The sequence below is a fragment of the Phalacrocorax aristotelis genome, chromosome 5 (genome assembly GCF_949628215.1).
Source record: "Phalacrocorax aristotelis chromosome 5, bGulAri2.1, whole genome shotgun sequence".
Taxonomy (NCBI): Eukaryota; Metazoa; Chordata; class Aves; order Suliformes; family Phalacrocoracidae; genus Phalacrocorax; species Phalacrocorax aristotelis.
In genome coordinates this window covers 53,952,845-53,969,438 of record NC_134280.1, presented here as the reverse complement: position 1 = coordinate 53,969,438, position 16,594 = coordinate 53,952,845, and the positions used below count along the sequence as shown (strand labels likewise).

Sequence of the window (16,594 nt, the reverse complement as noted above, 5' to 3'; positions counted from 1 at the left end):
TTTCTTTTTATAGCATTAGCCCACGCCATGGCTTTTAATAGCCCTTAAGTTTTAGGCACTTTCAACCTTAGTTTTATGCTTTAACCTGGGAGAACAAAACTGTGCCAAATTTAGTTAATGTTTTGATTGCCATTTAAAAACAAGCTGCCACCATGCAAAAGAATCTACAGCCAACCTGAGCAATGCATTTGGTAACATTTTATCTTCTTTTTCCCCTATAAACTATATAGAAACATGAGTCTGAAAATTACATTAACAGAGAGTTTTCATTAGCCAGACTTGTCGGAAACAAACTTAGTACTTTGTGCTCCTCTTCCAGCCTCTTTTCAAAGCTATCAAAGCTCTGTGTGAATATTCCTGATTTCATAGGAACTCTGTAATCAGAGCACACCATTTTGTAGAAAATATGGTGAATTTCAGAGACATTAGAGCCAACATTTTGAAAACTTCAGTGAAAGTTAGTGCTTTATATATGTAAATAAGAGCAACTGTGTTTTAAAAGTGTTGGTGACTAGATATCATTGTGGATGTCTAAACATCAGACCACAACTGGTTGGCACTGTTTAAAAGTTTGGCAACAAAACAGAAAGTATTTTAACAAGTTTTTTCCATTAATTGTATCTTCATCAGATTAACTTTAGACAGCTCCTTCATGTTAACTTACCTGAGACAGAGATAAAAAGAGATGGCTTCCCTATGGATTGGTCCAACCTATAAAACAAAAAGAATAATTTTTAGTTTTTATCAGCCTGAACAAGCACCTTCACTTTCTCTAGCTGGAGCAGGGAGACCTCTTTACAAACAAGCAAGGTGAAGTTAAAATCCTTCTGGTTTGTACTGTAAGTGAAGCAGTTGCTTTGGGCTAAGAATACCTTGAAATTAAAAAAATAATAACAAAATGGGATTAGACTTAGATTGGTCTTTAGCTTCTTTAACCACTGTAAAGTTTTACCATGCGCATCGCTTTTCCACGTGAACAGCACTGCCTCCTCTTTTCCTTGTTCTTCTGTGGCTTACTTGTTGCATCCATCTGTTGCCTCTTAGTTTACTCTTAAGTGAAATTCTAGCAGAGTAGGCAACAATATTTCATTCTGTATGTATGATACAGCTCCTAACATATAGGGATTACAGTGTATTGTCAAAGCTAGCAGGGACTGAGGCAATACATGTAAGTATAATGAAAATTATAAGTCCCAATCATCAGATTTTTAAGTTTTTTGCTTTTCCTTCCTGTGTAAAGAGAAAACTTTACTTGAATGCCATTTTATATTTATATATTTTATATTTTGCACAGTCCTACCAATATGGCACCTGTAACCCTGACTGTTTTTGATCCCCCACCCCCATCACTGACTTGTTTACAAACATCCCTCTGATGGTGTTTATGGATACAGACACTGAACTCTGTTGACATACCTGCGCTGTAACTCCTTGATTCGCACCATCAGGTTGAGGTGACCCTGCGAATACTGCTCAATAACATCTCGGACATCATAGGGCTTTCTAGCTTGCTGTAAAATAAAAGACAAAAAACATGCTTTTAAGCCACATGATGTAGGAATGGTCTCTGGTAATGTAGATTTTTTTCAAGAGCAAACAGTAAATTCTTTAAACCCCTTTTAACACTGTGTAAACATTTGAGATACGTTGATTGTTGCCATGGTCATACTTTTTTTGTGTAATGATTATGACAGTTCTGATTTCATCCACCTTTTTTGTTACTGCAAGTCTACTTGCCTTTCAAAACATTATCTACTGAGCTTGAGGCCAAAAGAACTTGGAGCCAAAAAAGTATATCTGGCTCTTTGCTCAGAAGTTTGTGGCGACTCTAGTTTCTTCTGGAAATAAGGTTCATACTCCTCAGCCAGCAAACAGTAAAGAGGTCCTTCACATGCTCAGTCAGCAGCAAGTTCAGCTCTTACCACGGGAAGGTTAAAGTCCTGGCTGAAGTTGCATGACTGACTTCCTCTTCCAGAAACACTGTCTGGGCTTTCAAATCTACTGGGAAATACTGGGAAAATATTGGTGCAAGGAATGACCAGGGAGAAAGCCCTGTGTCTGTAATTTGCACTTCATGCAGTGGCAAGCCTTAATCTGACCTATTAGTAATAAAAACACATTTGTGTATTATTAAAGACTGTAATTTTAACCAATAAACACCAAGGCTAACTGGAAAGCAAGTGAACGAACTTGTGAAATTGCAGTGACAAATTAAAAATATCTTAATCCTACATCTAGAAACTGGAGCCCAATCAGTGCCAGAGCTACATATGAGAAGCAGCAATGAAGCTCCAACACAACAGAGAAGAGGAAAGAGGAGAGAGAAGAGTAGGGTGTAAAGTTTATACATTAGACTGAACAGTAACACCTGAACTTATGATTTGGTAGAAAACTTTTTCTTAAAGGTGCCAATCAAATCAGTCAAACAATACAGTAACAATAAATGACATGCCAGCAGTCAAGGGAGGTGATTCTGTCCCTCTACTCCACTCTGATGACACCCCACCTGGAGTGCTGCGTCCAGCTCTGCAGTCCTCAGCACAGGAGTGACATGGACCTGTTGGAGCAGGTCCAGAGGAGGGTCACAAAAAAAGTCAGAGGGCTGGAGCACCTCTCCTATGAGGATGGGCTGAGAGAGTTGGGGTTGTTCAGCTTGGAGAAGAGAAGGCTCTGGGGAGACCTTACAGCAGCCTTCCAGTACTAAAAGGAGGCTTATAAGAAAGATGGGGATAGACTTTTTAGTAGGGCCTGTTGTGATAGGACAGGGGGCAACAGTTTTAAACTAAAAGAGGGTAGATTTAGACTATATATAAGGAAGAAATTTTTTGCAGTGAGGGTGGTGAAACACTGGAACAGGTTGCCCAGAGAGGAGGTAGATGCCCCACCTCTGGAAACGGTCAAGGTCAGGTTGGATGGGGCTCTGAGCAACCTGATCTAGTTGACGATGTCCCTGCTCGCTGTGGGGGCGGGGGGCGGGCAGATGGACTAGCTAACCTTTATAGATCTCTTCTACCTCAAACTATTCTATTGGTCTGTGTTTCTGATTCATTCATTATGCTCTCTATAGATACTCAGCAGATAATTTTCAAGGTTTGGTAAAAACCTCGGTAAGACTGAGTTACAATTTTTCCTTTCTTGCGCCTTTTGAGAAGAAGGAAAAGAGTTTACAGTGGTAGCTTCTAACATAGCAGAATTTGTATCTCATTTGAGGTCTCAGAAATATTTTGTCATCTGTACTTCAAAAGCAGGAGCTGTCTCTGCACTGCTTAAACCTTACTTCACATGCAGTAGGTTTTCCTCAATTCCATGCCACAAATGCCTTCTTTTTTAAGCCAAAGGAAAGTGGGATACAATATAAAAATCCAGGCTGTGGCACCTTCATACAGTCCCCTGCACCTGCCTGGGAGGTGGCTCCCACATTTCAGGAATCATTACTTCAATAATCACTACTTTCATAATATCACTTCATCAAACAAATTATATTTCAGTCTGCCATATTCCTCAAAGTCAACTGCAAACCTTGGGTGAAATGTGAGATACTCTCTAGTGGAAGGCTAAGCAGGAATGGGAATTGCTTTAATCCAACCAAAAAGCACAAAGGATTCCCAAGAACCCTGACTGCTTACACACATATAAATCATAACTAACGTCCATAAAGAAAGAAATATTATTCAATTATGGCATAAGCCCATAAGTCTTTCCATGGACTAATACTGTAAACATGATGATATAAAAAGGAATGCTTGGATTATTTTTGTACTATAAATAAGCAAGAGAGAAATCTGCAAGATCAGCTTGAAAACTCCAGGTTCAGAAAAGCTGTTCAGTAAGAATAAAGATGCAGAGCTTTCTTCTGCCATCCTCATACTCTGATGCAGGTGTCTGGCAGTAGAAAGAATAGGTATGCCCCTGCTCGTTTTTCATTTACTGGGCTGCTTCTTTCTCTTTAAAATGAGAACTGAAAACCTGGAGTAAATAGAATTTATGAATGAAGCACAATTTCTGAGTAGGACAGGGTATTTAACAGTCAGTACTGATTATTCTGTAATTGCTTCATATTGAAAGCTGATCTTTCAGGAGAAAATACTCTTGATGTTGATGTTAGTTTTGTAAAAGGAAAAAAACCGGCAGCAGGCAATGGAGGAGTACTGATGAAACAAAAGTAGAAGCTAGCCCTGCAGCTTTCCTTAACTTCTTCTCTTCTTTACTTTCATTCCTCTGCTAATTAAAGAGTACTCATGGCAAAAATATTCTTAAATGAATTAGAATTTCCCCCATCATATAAGAAATTTTGCAAAAGGCACAAAAGCGAATGCCAAATATTAAATGTGCACCCCTGGCCATTGCTGTTCCCTAGTAACTGCATGTGCAGGAAGGTAGAGCTGGGAAAGGGAGAGCAGAATCTGTGCAAGGGGAATTTCTGGAAAAGGTAGTCAAATAACAGACAAATAAAATGGGTAGAACATCCTTTGAAGCACAGGGCACTCTGAACTACGTTGTTTCATACAGCCCAGTATGGAGATTAGAAAAGATTACACACACAATTTATGATTCATACCATGACAAATGAATTACATAAGATGACAAATTATAAGACTATAAATGCAAGATTTTCCAGTGAAATTGTAACAAACCAGGCAACAGTCACTCACGTCATCAGTGGAACTCCAACCTGTATTTTTAATTTATGCTATGTATGGAATATTTGCCATGGTGAAAAACATAACACAAATTAAAAACATGTTTTAAAAGGAAACTGATTTACTCAACAGGAAGAATTTCAATGGAAAGAGAAAAAAAATATTTCAAAATGACAATGGGAAATCGGATCAAATCCCTGGTCTCTGGATCTGTGATGGATATCACAGTTGTATCCATGTGCGTAAGTCTTAAGACATTTAGAAACTTTCCTAATTGGAAGACAAAGGTTATTTACTTATGAATCCCGCTAATGGAATAACTGAGTAGGCTGATTTTCTTTCTGAAATTCAGTTGTAAGGTTAGACTGTGCTGAAGACATCTGATTTATAACTAATATATGAAATTCATTTTTGGTAGGTAGAGTGAACAAAGCCTACAAAACTATTAATTTCTAAGTCCTGTTTTTCCTATAATCTACAGACTCTTTCCTTAACCATCAGCCATTCACCTTAACTGATGCACAGGACTTGTGCTGACTACTAGCAGAATGCAATCTTTCTTACACAGTTTCAAACAGTCCTACAGACTTTACAAGAGCATAAACACATCCATTAAAAAGGTATTAATTCTTTATAATATTATGCTGGGTTCTTACATGGACATCATCATATGGGCTGTATTCAAACCTGGAATTTAAAAATAAAGCATAAACTTCTCTTCTTCTTTTAAACAGGAAATGACGCCCAAGCGCAATGCTTCACAAAGAATTGCCTTTCATGTCCTTTGAAATTTCTTTGTATCCCTGTTTAGCTTCTCTTTATTTATTTTATTGAACTTTTTTTAAACAGTAAGTCTCTGCTTTCTAACTGACTTTTGTCTTTGTGGTGCCATCACCCCCTGCTATTAATTGAGCTCTTAAAAAAACAAAAAATCTATCTACACAAATTTAGGCATACAGGTGTATCCTGCAAACAGCTGGTATAGTTTAAGAACCATGTTGGGTTCATGCTGGGACCTATTTTGCAAAATTTTCCTCTTCCTCTCCTTCCTCCTATGCTTCCCCTCCCCTGAAGCTTCGGAGACATCTCTAAAATACTCCTTTAAGTGCTGGCCTTGCAATTACTTATGTTCCAGCTAATTTTAAGCATGAATAGTCCCATGGACTTCAGCTGGGCTTTTTCAATAGTTATAGAAAAAAGGTCTGACCTTTCTTTTAGGAAGATACATTTCACATAAACGCAAGAAGCTTAGAAGGCAAATATCTACCAGAAAACAGCTATGTGGACCTCTTAAATGCTGAAAGATAATTTTTTAAAATGTGTCTTCTGCTTTACCCTAATTTCAGATACTGCATTGGACTGGTTATTAGAAACTGTATAGTCATTACTTGGCACATGTGCATATAATAGAACAAAGCAGATTTACAACATACTTTTGAGGAAAGAGTAATAACAGTGGTTATCTCTTGATTACAGGAGAGATTTCCAAAAGCACCTTGTGGCTTGAATTTCAAGGTGACTTTGTGCATTAATTTACTTAGGTGCTTTTGAAAACTGTATCTTTGGTGCTCTCCAAATTTTTAAACTCGATCATAACCTTGTATTCAGAAATTGTGGAGAAGTATCAGATATCCCCTGTATGTTCCTATTGGGAGATTCTGCTTCTGACAGGAACAGCAGCGTGTCACTTGTACGCAGGAGTGACTTGAGATACTTTTCACTTCAGCTTACCTGATATTTTTACTTCTTTAGTAACAGCTAATATTGATAGCTCAGGAAGAAGAAAGCCTACTAAAGAAGGATGAGAGACAACCTTGTTGAGGGATTTTGTAGATGGCCAGGATGAGGTCTTTTGCAGATGTGAAAGTGAGAGTACAACTGAGAAGCCAGATTAGCAACTGGGATACTGAGTACAAACAAGTTCTAAGTATGAACTGAATAGTCCCATTCTATTCAGTCAAATGCTTTTTCAGCTTCTATCAAGTCATCTGCCGCAGGGGAGTTTAGTTTATTTGCCAGGTGGATAATGTTGCACACAGCGTTCAGGCATTTTCAAAATCTGTTTTTGACAAATACCACTTGGGAAGTAGATATATAATGTGTAGATTTCTTGTTTCTAAGCAGTTTAGTTAATACCATGGCAAATATTTTATGATCTAAATTTATGAGAGCAATGATTCAGTAATTACTACGGAGCAAAGGATCACAATCAGGTTTTAGAATGAAAATAAATCAAAGTTTAATGTAACTGGTCACATTTAGGCAGTTTTTCACAGAACAGCAGTGGACACGTCACTGGAATGGGCCATATTCCTTGCCAAGTTACAAGTGCTGACCAGAAAGTGTTAAGAAGCTTCTCAACAAAATGACTATAAAAATTTTTTTCAAGTAGTCCAGACATTGTGCTTTTCTTAATTTTAGTCTAATAAAAAGACATGTGAAATGTGCTAGCAGAAACTTTCTGAAAGAGTGCTCCCTCCGTGACCCCAGACACGGGAGATTTCAGCCTATATGGTGACAGTCTGAATACAAATCTCTGAAAAGCTCAGGCAACCTTAGCCATAAATTAGCTCATGAATTTTAGTAAAAATAAAAATTTTCAAAGAAGGAAACTGCTAAAGAATTCAAGCAGTTCTACTTCTCAATAAGGAATTCAGAATCACAGTTTTGAAGCAGCAGCAAGCATTGCCTTACAGAAATGATGCTCTCTTGTACTGTTAGTCAACATCAGCATCTTTTTGATCCTAAACTTTTGCACCCTTCAAATATTTGAAGGAAAAAGGACACGCACACACCCCCCCCCCCCCCTTTTTGGGGATAGATTAACAGCAGGAAAGCTTTTTAGACTACTGTAAGCAGTAGTGCCACAGTCATATATATGAAAATGGATGTGGGCAGTTAAGCCCCTCTTGTTTCTTTGTGTTTTCAGTTGTGAAGCCTGTTCTCCAGGGATTGTCCCTTATTCATTAATTTTAAGTAATATATTTCTTCATATATATATATATGTTCATCTGGTTTAAATCAAGCTGAAGGCTGTTGACACGTGGGTGTTTACTGGTCTAATGAAATTGATTTAGAAATCACATTCTTAGAAAGTCTGCAGTCAGAATTTTTTATTCAGACCAGGCAACAAGCTTAATTAGCTACCGTTAAATGCTTACGATATGGCAATATCACAGCAAGTGAAGTGGCAGACAGGAAACGTATGCCACTGAGGGCTGGAGGAATAAAGAGCACTGACATCTCACAAACTTGGAAGGAGGTCTCTTACCTATGCAGAGGGGTGAAGGGAAAAGGAAGGAGAAACCTTCTAATATGCTAACAAATTTCCACCCCAGTTTCTTACCGGGACTTCATTATCATTGAGACAGCAACAAGGCTGAGGTATTATTTTAATCTCTAATCCTACTGACTCAGCATGACAGTAACATACAGCTCAGATTTAATGGAGACATATGAGAATGTTCGCACTGTGAGAAAGAGGCAGCGATAACAGAGGGTTAAGGGTCAAGTCCATTAGCAGAAAATAACATTTTAATTCAGACTGCATTTCAGGAGTTTAGCCTATTTCCCCTGTGTCCAGCTGACTAACCTGCCACTAAACAACCACCCTATTGAAGAAGGGAGAGAATAGTGGGTGTAGCTCGCCACTACCGAAATGAATTGATAGTTTCTCTTAAGTTTCTAAAAGAAGCAATGAATCAAGAGAATAAAAGCGTTTATTTAGAAAAGGAGCTTTCTATTCACAACTCACCTGAAACTTTTTCTTGGCCACAAAATACTGCATCCTACGAATCACCTTAATTGCAGCACGGTGGTGTTCTCGAAGCCTGTGGGAAAAAGGAGGAAGGTGAGTGGGGGGGGAAAAGGGCATCTCCATCCAGACAATAAAAACAACAGCCTGCAGTAAATGCTTCACTAACATGTGAATGTGTAATGCAAGCAGTTGAGATTCAGCCTGGGAGCACAAGACACTATTATGTTGACCTTCCCCACCTTCCAAGGAGGCTATAAAAATGCAGGATTTTATCTGACCTATGCTAGGTTTGCATACATTTGACAGCAAAAAGTGGTGTCCACATAAACTCCTCCTATGTCTAAGCAAACCTCCTCCCATCTTTCCCAATTTCTTCTGTGAAGAAACCTGAGCTATCAAGTTCTTGCATATTCAGCCATACAAAGCTTTTCTACACGGTCACTCTAGAATTCCAGCTTCTGTTTTTTTGATTAGGTTTCTGTTGGGTTTTTGGTTGGCATGGGGTTTTTTGGTGTGTGTCCGCCCCCCCCCCCCCCCCCCCAAGTCTTGTACAATATGTTTCTTCACTGACATGAATTTGTGTTTCAAAATTTCTTAAAAAAAAAAAAACCACTTCGAAGATTTTTGAGTCGACTGCTAAACAGTCCAAACGATCTTGTGGTAGCTGAATGCAACATCTACATACACATGTATCCCAAAACCAAACTGTAAGTGTATATAAAGACAAAATAATCTGGAAGGTCTTTAAACAAACACATCTCCCTTTTCAAGTACATACATATGAACTGAAAACAGAATTAAAAACAGTAATTTGCTCTTTGTACTTTAAAATACCAGATTTTCATAGTATCTGACATCAGTTTTGAAACAATTCATTAAGAGCAACAGATAGTTTACATTTTTCAAAGTTTGCAAAAACGATGGATTTTTCTTCTTAACATTAAAATATCAAATAAAACATTTAAACTATGCTGACGATTTATTCTGCTTGCTCATTCTATTACTTTTATCAAGATGCCCTTGTATGACATTATTGCACAATCTTCCTTCCCTTTATATATGCAGGAACATCTAGTTTGGCTAACTCTCATCCCAAACAGACTTCTAGTGATGGCTTTGGGGAAGCAGCAGTAAAAGCGGAGCTAGATATTCTAGATGTTTTATCTTTACAAAATTATTATTAGCAATGATGATAGACAGGCATATTGACATGTGACTAGGCAGTCACATGGGATGGAAAAATCATATTTAAGTTCTGCACAGGTTTGGGTCTTTGGTACGATATAGCATGGTATCACCCAAGCCTCTCCAGTTGAATATAACCTGGAATTTTAGTAAGTATTCACATATTTCCTCAGGACAAATTTCTCCCTGCAAACAGAAGGTCTGCATGTACAAATGGTGGATGTCTGTCCTCTGAACAGCATATCAAGTGTAGCTGGGGCATCCCCTTTCTGAAAACACACACTTTCTAGTGGGAAAATAGCTTTCTGCAAAGCCAAAACCATTTTCTACTCATAGACACTGCCTCTCAGGTGTTTTCCTTTTGTTACAGAAATTGTTCAGATTTAGCAATGACGTCAAGAAAAGATTGCTTTCTCCAGATACCATATAAAATACAGTTGCTTTTCAAACTAATAACGTACAGCTTTTCACCACAGGTCTATAGATTGCTGAGACTGTAAGTGCATTTAGATAAAGTGACTGTGCCTCAATAATTATGCACTGATCTGTGAATCTGCAGATGGAACTGTATAGGAAGGCCCTTCCCTCTTAATACCTTACTGAGGTGCCTCAGTGAGATTCTCTCTAGGACCCTGCTCTCGCAGATCTAACTGCAAGATCATGGTTCACATTATAAAAATGGAAATTTGCTCCTCCTAACCGGGATGGCTGCCTGCTTGGATCGGGTCCCAGTGAACGGAGATAGCCTGATGCTAGTTCATGGTATTCCCGTTCTGTGAGCCCTTGCTGCATCATTCTGCTGCTAGGGACAAGGACAACTTCCCCAAAACCCAAAGGAAATAAAGTGTTTGGGGGTTTTAAGTTCTGCTTCACAGAGACAGGAGCCAAAAAGATAAACACTGCTTAATTTGCTATTAAGTATCAAAGGTGTGAAAGCGTAACTGTCATGCAGCTGTACATCCGCTACATAAACGCACACAAAAACATCTTATGACAAATAGAAATAAATTTCAATTGCAATAAAACTGCTTGTAGTATTTTGGTTTATGCCTCATTTCCTCTGGGGTGTTCTTCACAGTCAATTATTTCTGAGTAAAGTATTTTTCTTTGGGACAGACAAACACTAGTAAAGTACACCAAATCCCTCATTCTCTATCTAGATGACAAGTCTCATCTATAAGCAAGACAGCCGGATAATAAAAATTATATTAGCCATATAGTGAAATAACAAAACTATACGGCCAAAATGGTTTTCCAATGCAGCTATTTTACATTAATCATTGTTCAGTGCTAACATGAACTTCCATGCCAGGAGGGAAAGTTAATATTCTCATTTTATTCCCTCCCATTTCCAGCTCCAGTAGGAAACCTTACAGTAAACTTCTTTCTGCTTGTACTGTAAAATCTAATTCTGCACAACATGCTGTCCTGATTCCCTAAGATTAAATGCTTCTCTGATGAGGGAAGGGAATAAAGGATTTAATTAGTAGCCAAGGTTATGATTCACGGTTGTTTGATCTCTCTCACAAACTGGTAACAAATACTTTAGTAAATTCAGGGTTTAACCATTAACTGGCGATATTTGTTTGTTCAGCCACTTGTGACATCTCTGAGTTCTGGTTACAGAATGTCTGTCTGCAGCCTCTGGGGACATACAGCATGCTTAGAAGCCAGACAGCCACTCAATATAACATTACTGTCCTCAGAGCAAGAGCTTCATGAACACTTTTGTTTTTTTTAAGGAGTGTGGTGGGAAATGACATCATCTGAGAGTGCTTAGAGACAGCAGCAACGTACCTCCCCTGTGCATACATCCCCCCAGCAAGCGGGAGATGCCCTTTGGAGAAGTACTGCTGCGCGAAGCAAGTCTCCGATGGCAGAGTTGCCCTCCCTCAGCCCCTACAGACAGAGTTTTCAGGGACTGCTGGGATACTCCGGAGAGTCCGCCTGCTTCAGTGTAGCTGTGGGAGCTAAGCTTTCTTGTGACTGAAATCCCTCTTTTTTTTTTTTTTACACATTTGGTTTTGCCTAACTTTAGAATAAAGCTTGTTTGATAAGTGCATTAGCAACAGGGTCAGCAGACAAAATTTTTGCCTTTTTGTTAACGAAGACGTTTTCCTCTCCTGAGCATTTATCAGGTTTTACAGTCTCACCCTCACCATACCCATTAGTCTCACGATAACCAACATCCAAAGGGACTTGCAAATCACAGTTTGAATGATACCAATAACCATCAGCATATTACCTTCAAAAATAAACTGAAGTAGTTTGCATGCCCATAAAATCAAGCTCAGGATTACTGCTTCCAATACTAGACAATATCTCAGCCTGTGCCTTTCTGAAGAAAAATTGCCAATAGCTTTCACTGGCTACCAGTAATTTTCTTTCTCAATATAAACATGACATCGAGATCACCTTGAACACAGCACATACTATGTGACATTTCCTGTGGACTTAAACACATAAACTTCAGTCTCGAAGCCACCAATGAAGCTGTAACATTGTCAGAAAGACAGATGCCAGAAAGATGAAGAAGGATGTAACAACTCATCAACAACAGAAAACCATCAATAGATTCATACAAACCTACACTATTTGTAGGTACAAACTAGGTTTGCTTTATTTGTGCACTGATAAAGTAACCTGTTGTGGATGCAGGTGCTCCTCAAAGTATAAGAAATGAGGATAAAAAAAACCCCGGCAATAAAATACAATGGATTGCGCACCCGCATTACAAAAGAAAGCCTGAAAGAATAAAATGACTAGAAATCATCAGTTTTTTCTGCCTCCTTTTGTTGTTAGGATACTTAACATACAATAGGTCATTTGGAGGAAACCTGGTCTCTTCATTAGTCCATCAGAAACCTGGACTGGAATTTCATGTAATTTGGAAAGCAAGCATGCTGAAGAACTTCAGGTAATTTTATAGATGTTAGCATTTGGTTGGAAAGTTGTTATACATTTATAAATGCCGCAAACTATTGTAATGGAGCCATTTGTACATTTGACTGCAATATTATTCATTTTTCACAATACAGCCAGCCAAAACCTCAGTAGGTTTCCCAAGGTATGGCTCATTCCCCAGTCCCACACTCACCCACAGCCACAGTGAATGTCATCGGCTTCAGCCAGCACCCACCTGCCTCCTTCCTGCAAGGGGACCTGCAGGGCCACCCCAGAGGAACACTTTCTGGGATCAAGGCTAAGATTTTTGGTTACAAAAAACAGATGGCTTTACAAAAAAGGAAGCAAGCAGATGCATGGTTTGGTTGTTTTATGTTGCAAGAAAAGCTTTTTTTTTTAAATGACATTTTACAAGATCAATCACTATTCTGAAATACACAGTTCTTTCATTAAAGAAAAAGAAAGGAAAAACGATGACTAATTAGAAATGTTTTATGTCTTTACAAAGCTGCTGAATTTTCTATCAAACACTTAGTAATGTCATTAGAAGTTTGTTACCCTTTTCATCTCAGGAAGGTGTTCTACATATTGGTTTAGCGTTAACAGAAATATTAAAGCAACAAGACAGAGGAAAGGTGGTGCTAATTTCCTATTTATAACACTTGCCTTTTTGTTCATTTGTAGAACATTTTATTATCTGGACCATAATGTCTGGCACAGACCTCCCAACGTACACAGACTCTGATGTTATCAGAGTTAAAAGGTCAACACTGTCTATTCAGAATGGGTTTAGCAAGAACGAAAACTCAGTAGAAGAGAGCCACAGAGTTCTAATATCTGTTACAGAATGCCCATTTCTCAGTAAACCTAACACTGATTTGAAGTCAAACTCAGTTTTCAAACGTATTTAAATCCTCTGCAGTGGTCTTAAATTTCTGACTTAGGACAGAACTAAAGTATTAAGAAAGAATGCTGAAGTTGGTTGGCCTGAAGTTTTTGGCACTAATCATTATTTAGACTTGAACTTTATCTTTAACACATCAGATTTTAATAATATGTTGTGCATGTGAACTGAAATATTTTTTCCATTCAGGCACTGACAAGTGTTCCTTGCCACAGAATCTGGTGGATGAGATTCAGAGTAACTACATTAAGACATTTCATTAGTGCATTTCTGTCTAATGAAACCTTTCATCGTTAGTCCTCCAGGGGCTTTTGGTATAGAATTTGCTGTGGCTCAAGGTTATTCTTGTCTTTTCACACGTTCTGTCATTCCCTGCCCATTACAATTGATGGGAGTCTCTCAGTACCGGGCAACATTTTACACGTGATAAGTTGGAAAGGATTAGGTTTCATTGCTGTGTAGTCTGTAACAGGAAATGCTTGATCATCGCACTGAGGAACAAAATCAGAATCACTGAGTATTTCAAATAATCTAGGCTACCCAGCTTTTCCTTTCATTTGTTGCTAGAGCTTGGCAACTGTTTTTTGCCATCTTTATGATGTTTATTGGGGGCTCTCAAAATATACCCTCACCCGTAAATGATTCACAAAACCGTCTTAAGGACAAACCAGCAAAAGCTGCCCAGAAGTGTCAGACAAGTATGATGACGTTTGAAGAGCAAAGCAGTTACAAAACCAAAGTTTTATTAAATAGGCTTCAGCCAAGCTTAGTGTTTACATAAATGCTCCCATAACATTTTCAATGTATGAATGTGTTTATTTTTAATGGCCCAACATTCTTTACTAGACTTTGCCCTCTGGACTTCCCATCCATTCGTGAATGTAAAATTAGAAACTACTGACAAGACAAATGAAATTAATTAAGCTGCCTCCGCAGTCCTCATCGCCAGGGTCTTCACAGGTTTAAATGCAAGAGGAATACAGAAATAATAGACATATGCAGAACAAGGAGAATCACAAATAGCAGGTAAGCTAGATTTTTAAAACTTCTTTGGTCTTAGCAGTCAAAGGCACTCTAGTAATTATCGGCAAACAAGTAATCTGGTTGCATAAGATCTATGTCTACTGAACTCTTATTCATGCTTGCAAATTGGTCATGAACAGGTAAGATTTCACCAAAAGCATTTGTTCATCTAAGCACTGAATAATTCAATGTCAGCAGCAAATAATTTCTATGATGACATTTTATTAATAATTTCTATGGAATAGTACGTTTCAAGTGTTTAAGTTTAAATATACAAGCTGCTTTGACTTAAATGCATGTGTCTCAGGCATTTCTGTTCCCTACCTAGGGGAATGCAGGGGCTGACTTCCCACAGGAGTATTAGTTATTATAAATTTAAAAATCGCTCTGCAAGAATACTCTGTAAAAGTAACACCAAATTCACTCTTTTGGTGAACCCTTCAGCCAGTAAACATCTTGGTTATTATTTTCTGAATGTGAACATAGCCCCAGGGGAATTAGCTTAAGCTGAATTAACATTTGTAAGCTCCTCCCCCCACTATGTACTCTCCCAACTATTTGTGGTTGGTCTTTTTTAAATTTAATTTAATTTAAAATATGTGATTTTAAATCACAGCCATCTTTTAATGGATTGTATTTTATTTTACAGCAGCTTTCATGTCTCCTTTCTCAAAAGTCATGGGCTTAACTGAGAAATCCTTTCATGCAGTTATAGCAATCCTCTTTTCTCTACAGATAGTCTGGTTTAGCTCAGTTTGTGGATTTTTAATAGACATGCAAAAAAGAACAAGTTTAAAAAATAACATTGCTTTTGGAGGATTTTGATGGTTTAATATCTTCAGTTACTAATAAAAATAGCCTACTATTATAGGAAATGTTTTAAAAAGAAAAAAATGTGTAGGTTTTTCATAGTCATGCCATCGGATCATGGCATATAAATGGAGGAAGCTGTCGGAAATATGCAGCCTCCCCATGGGACAGGCACCTCAGCAACCCCAACTTGGAGCATGATGCAATCTCCCCAGCTCTCAGCTGCATCTCAGCAGAGATGTAACACTGGCATACAGCTGGAGAAGGGCACACGCAATGGCTTCAGCACAGCACTGGGGATTTTCTCCTGCTTTGGGAGGCTTTGCGCAGCTGGTGGGAAACCTGATCAGCTGCATTTGTCAGGTCATGAAGAATGCAGAACTCTGCACCAGTTGCCTGGGAGAGGTGTCCAAGGGGCAGTGGGGAAGCAGGAGGTGGGGGTTTGTATGGAAAGGGGGAAAAACAAGCTCAAGTGACTTGACTTGTTTCAGGCATTACTAGCAATTTGAGACTCAACGACTCCCAGAATTAGCTGGAAAATACAGCTAATCAGTCTAGCCTTTTAAAATATACTCATATCAAGGCAATCTGAAATGAATATTTAAATGCACGCCTGAGAAGGGAAAGAACCATTGCTCTCCCCACCTGGAGTTAACATCGGGAAAAATAATATCTGCCATGCGGATCAGCAAGAGATGGCACAAAGCACGAGTTTTTGGAAACCTTTTTTCTGATAGGGAAGAATACAAGTCTCACAAGGGGCTTGGCTTCATAACTCACCCAAAGTACAAACTCTCTAATACCTATACTGCTGCACAATGATTGTATCGCTGTAACTCAGGGTGGATCATTTTACAACTGAATTTTCAAAAACAGGTTTCTGCAAAGCTTTCATGTGATACTGGGAGACTTGACAGAGGATGAAAAAAGATAAACGCACCATTAAGAGAAAAGTTTTCAAGCACCCTGACCCTCTGCTCGATCCCTGGTTGTCCCTCTATTCCCCAGCATATCCTGACAAACAAAACAAAAACTGGTGTCCAGCTAAAGAGAATAGAATCCAGAATAGCTAGACAGCACAGGATTTTGGAGTGCAATGCTCAAATTGATTCAACTTCGCTTGAGGGAAATGGTCCAACTCGCAGGACATCTAGAACCAAGACAAATTGCTGTAGCTAGAATAAAGATCATGCATACAGTTTCAGAACTAATGGTACGCTGGAGCAAGCAGATGTAGCATCAGAGATTTCCTTTGCGGTCTGCCCACAATGAGGCTAGCTAAGAACATAACCCCTTACTATAAAAGTTTGTGCTGAAATCAGGCAAAAGCATGAGATTTCTTGTACACCCTAAATTGCCTTTGCTGTATAT

General features: G+C 38.6%; 1 protein-coding gene across 2 annotated transcripts in view; it reads right to left on the bottom strand.

Moving 5' to 3' along the window:
* Nucleotides 1-16,594, bottom strand: part of KCNQ1 (potassium voltage-gated channel subfamily Q member 1) — a 380,915-nt gene that overhangs the window by 111,196 nt on the left and 253,125 nt on the right. For both annotated transcript variants that reach the window (XM_075094586.1, XM_075094587.1), the window contains 3 exons: nucleotides 8,395-8,470; nucleotides 1,417-1,511; nucleotides 665-711 (listed from right to left, as the gene is read on the bottom strand). In XM_075094586.1, the coding sequence (XP_074950687.1) occupies nucleotides 665-711; nucleotides 1,417-1,511; nucleotides 8,395-8,470 (218 nt within the window). The remainder of the gene's footprint in view (nucleotides 1-664; nucleotides 712-1,416; nucleotides 1,512-8,394; nucleotides 8,471-16,594) is intronic.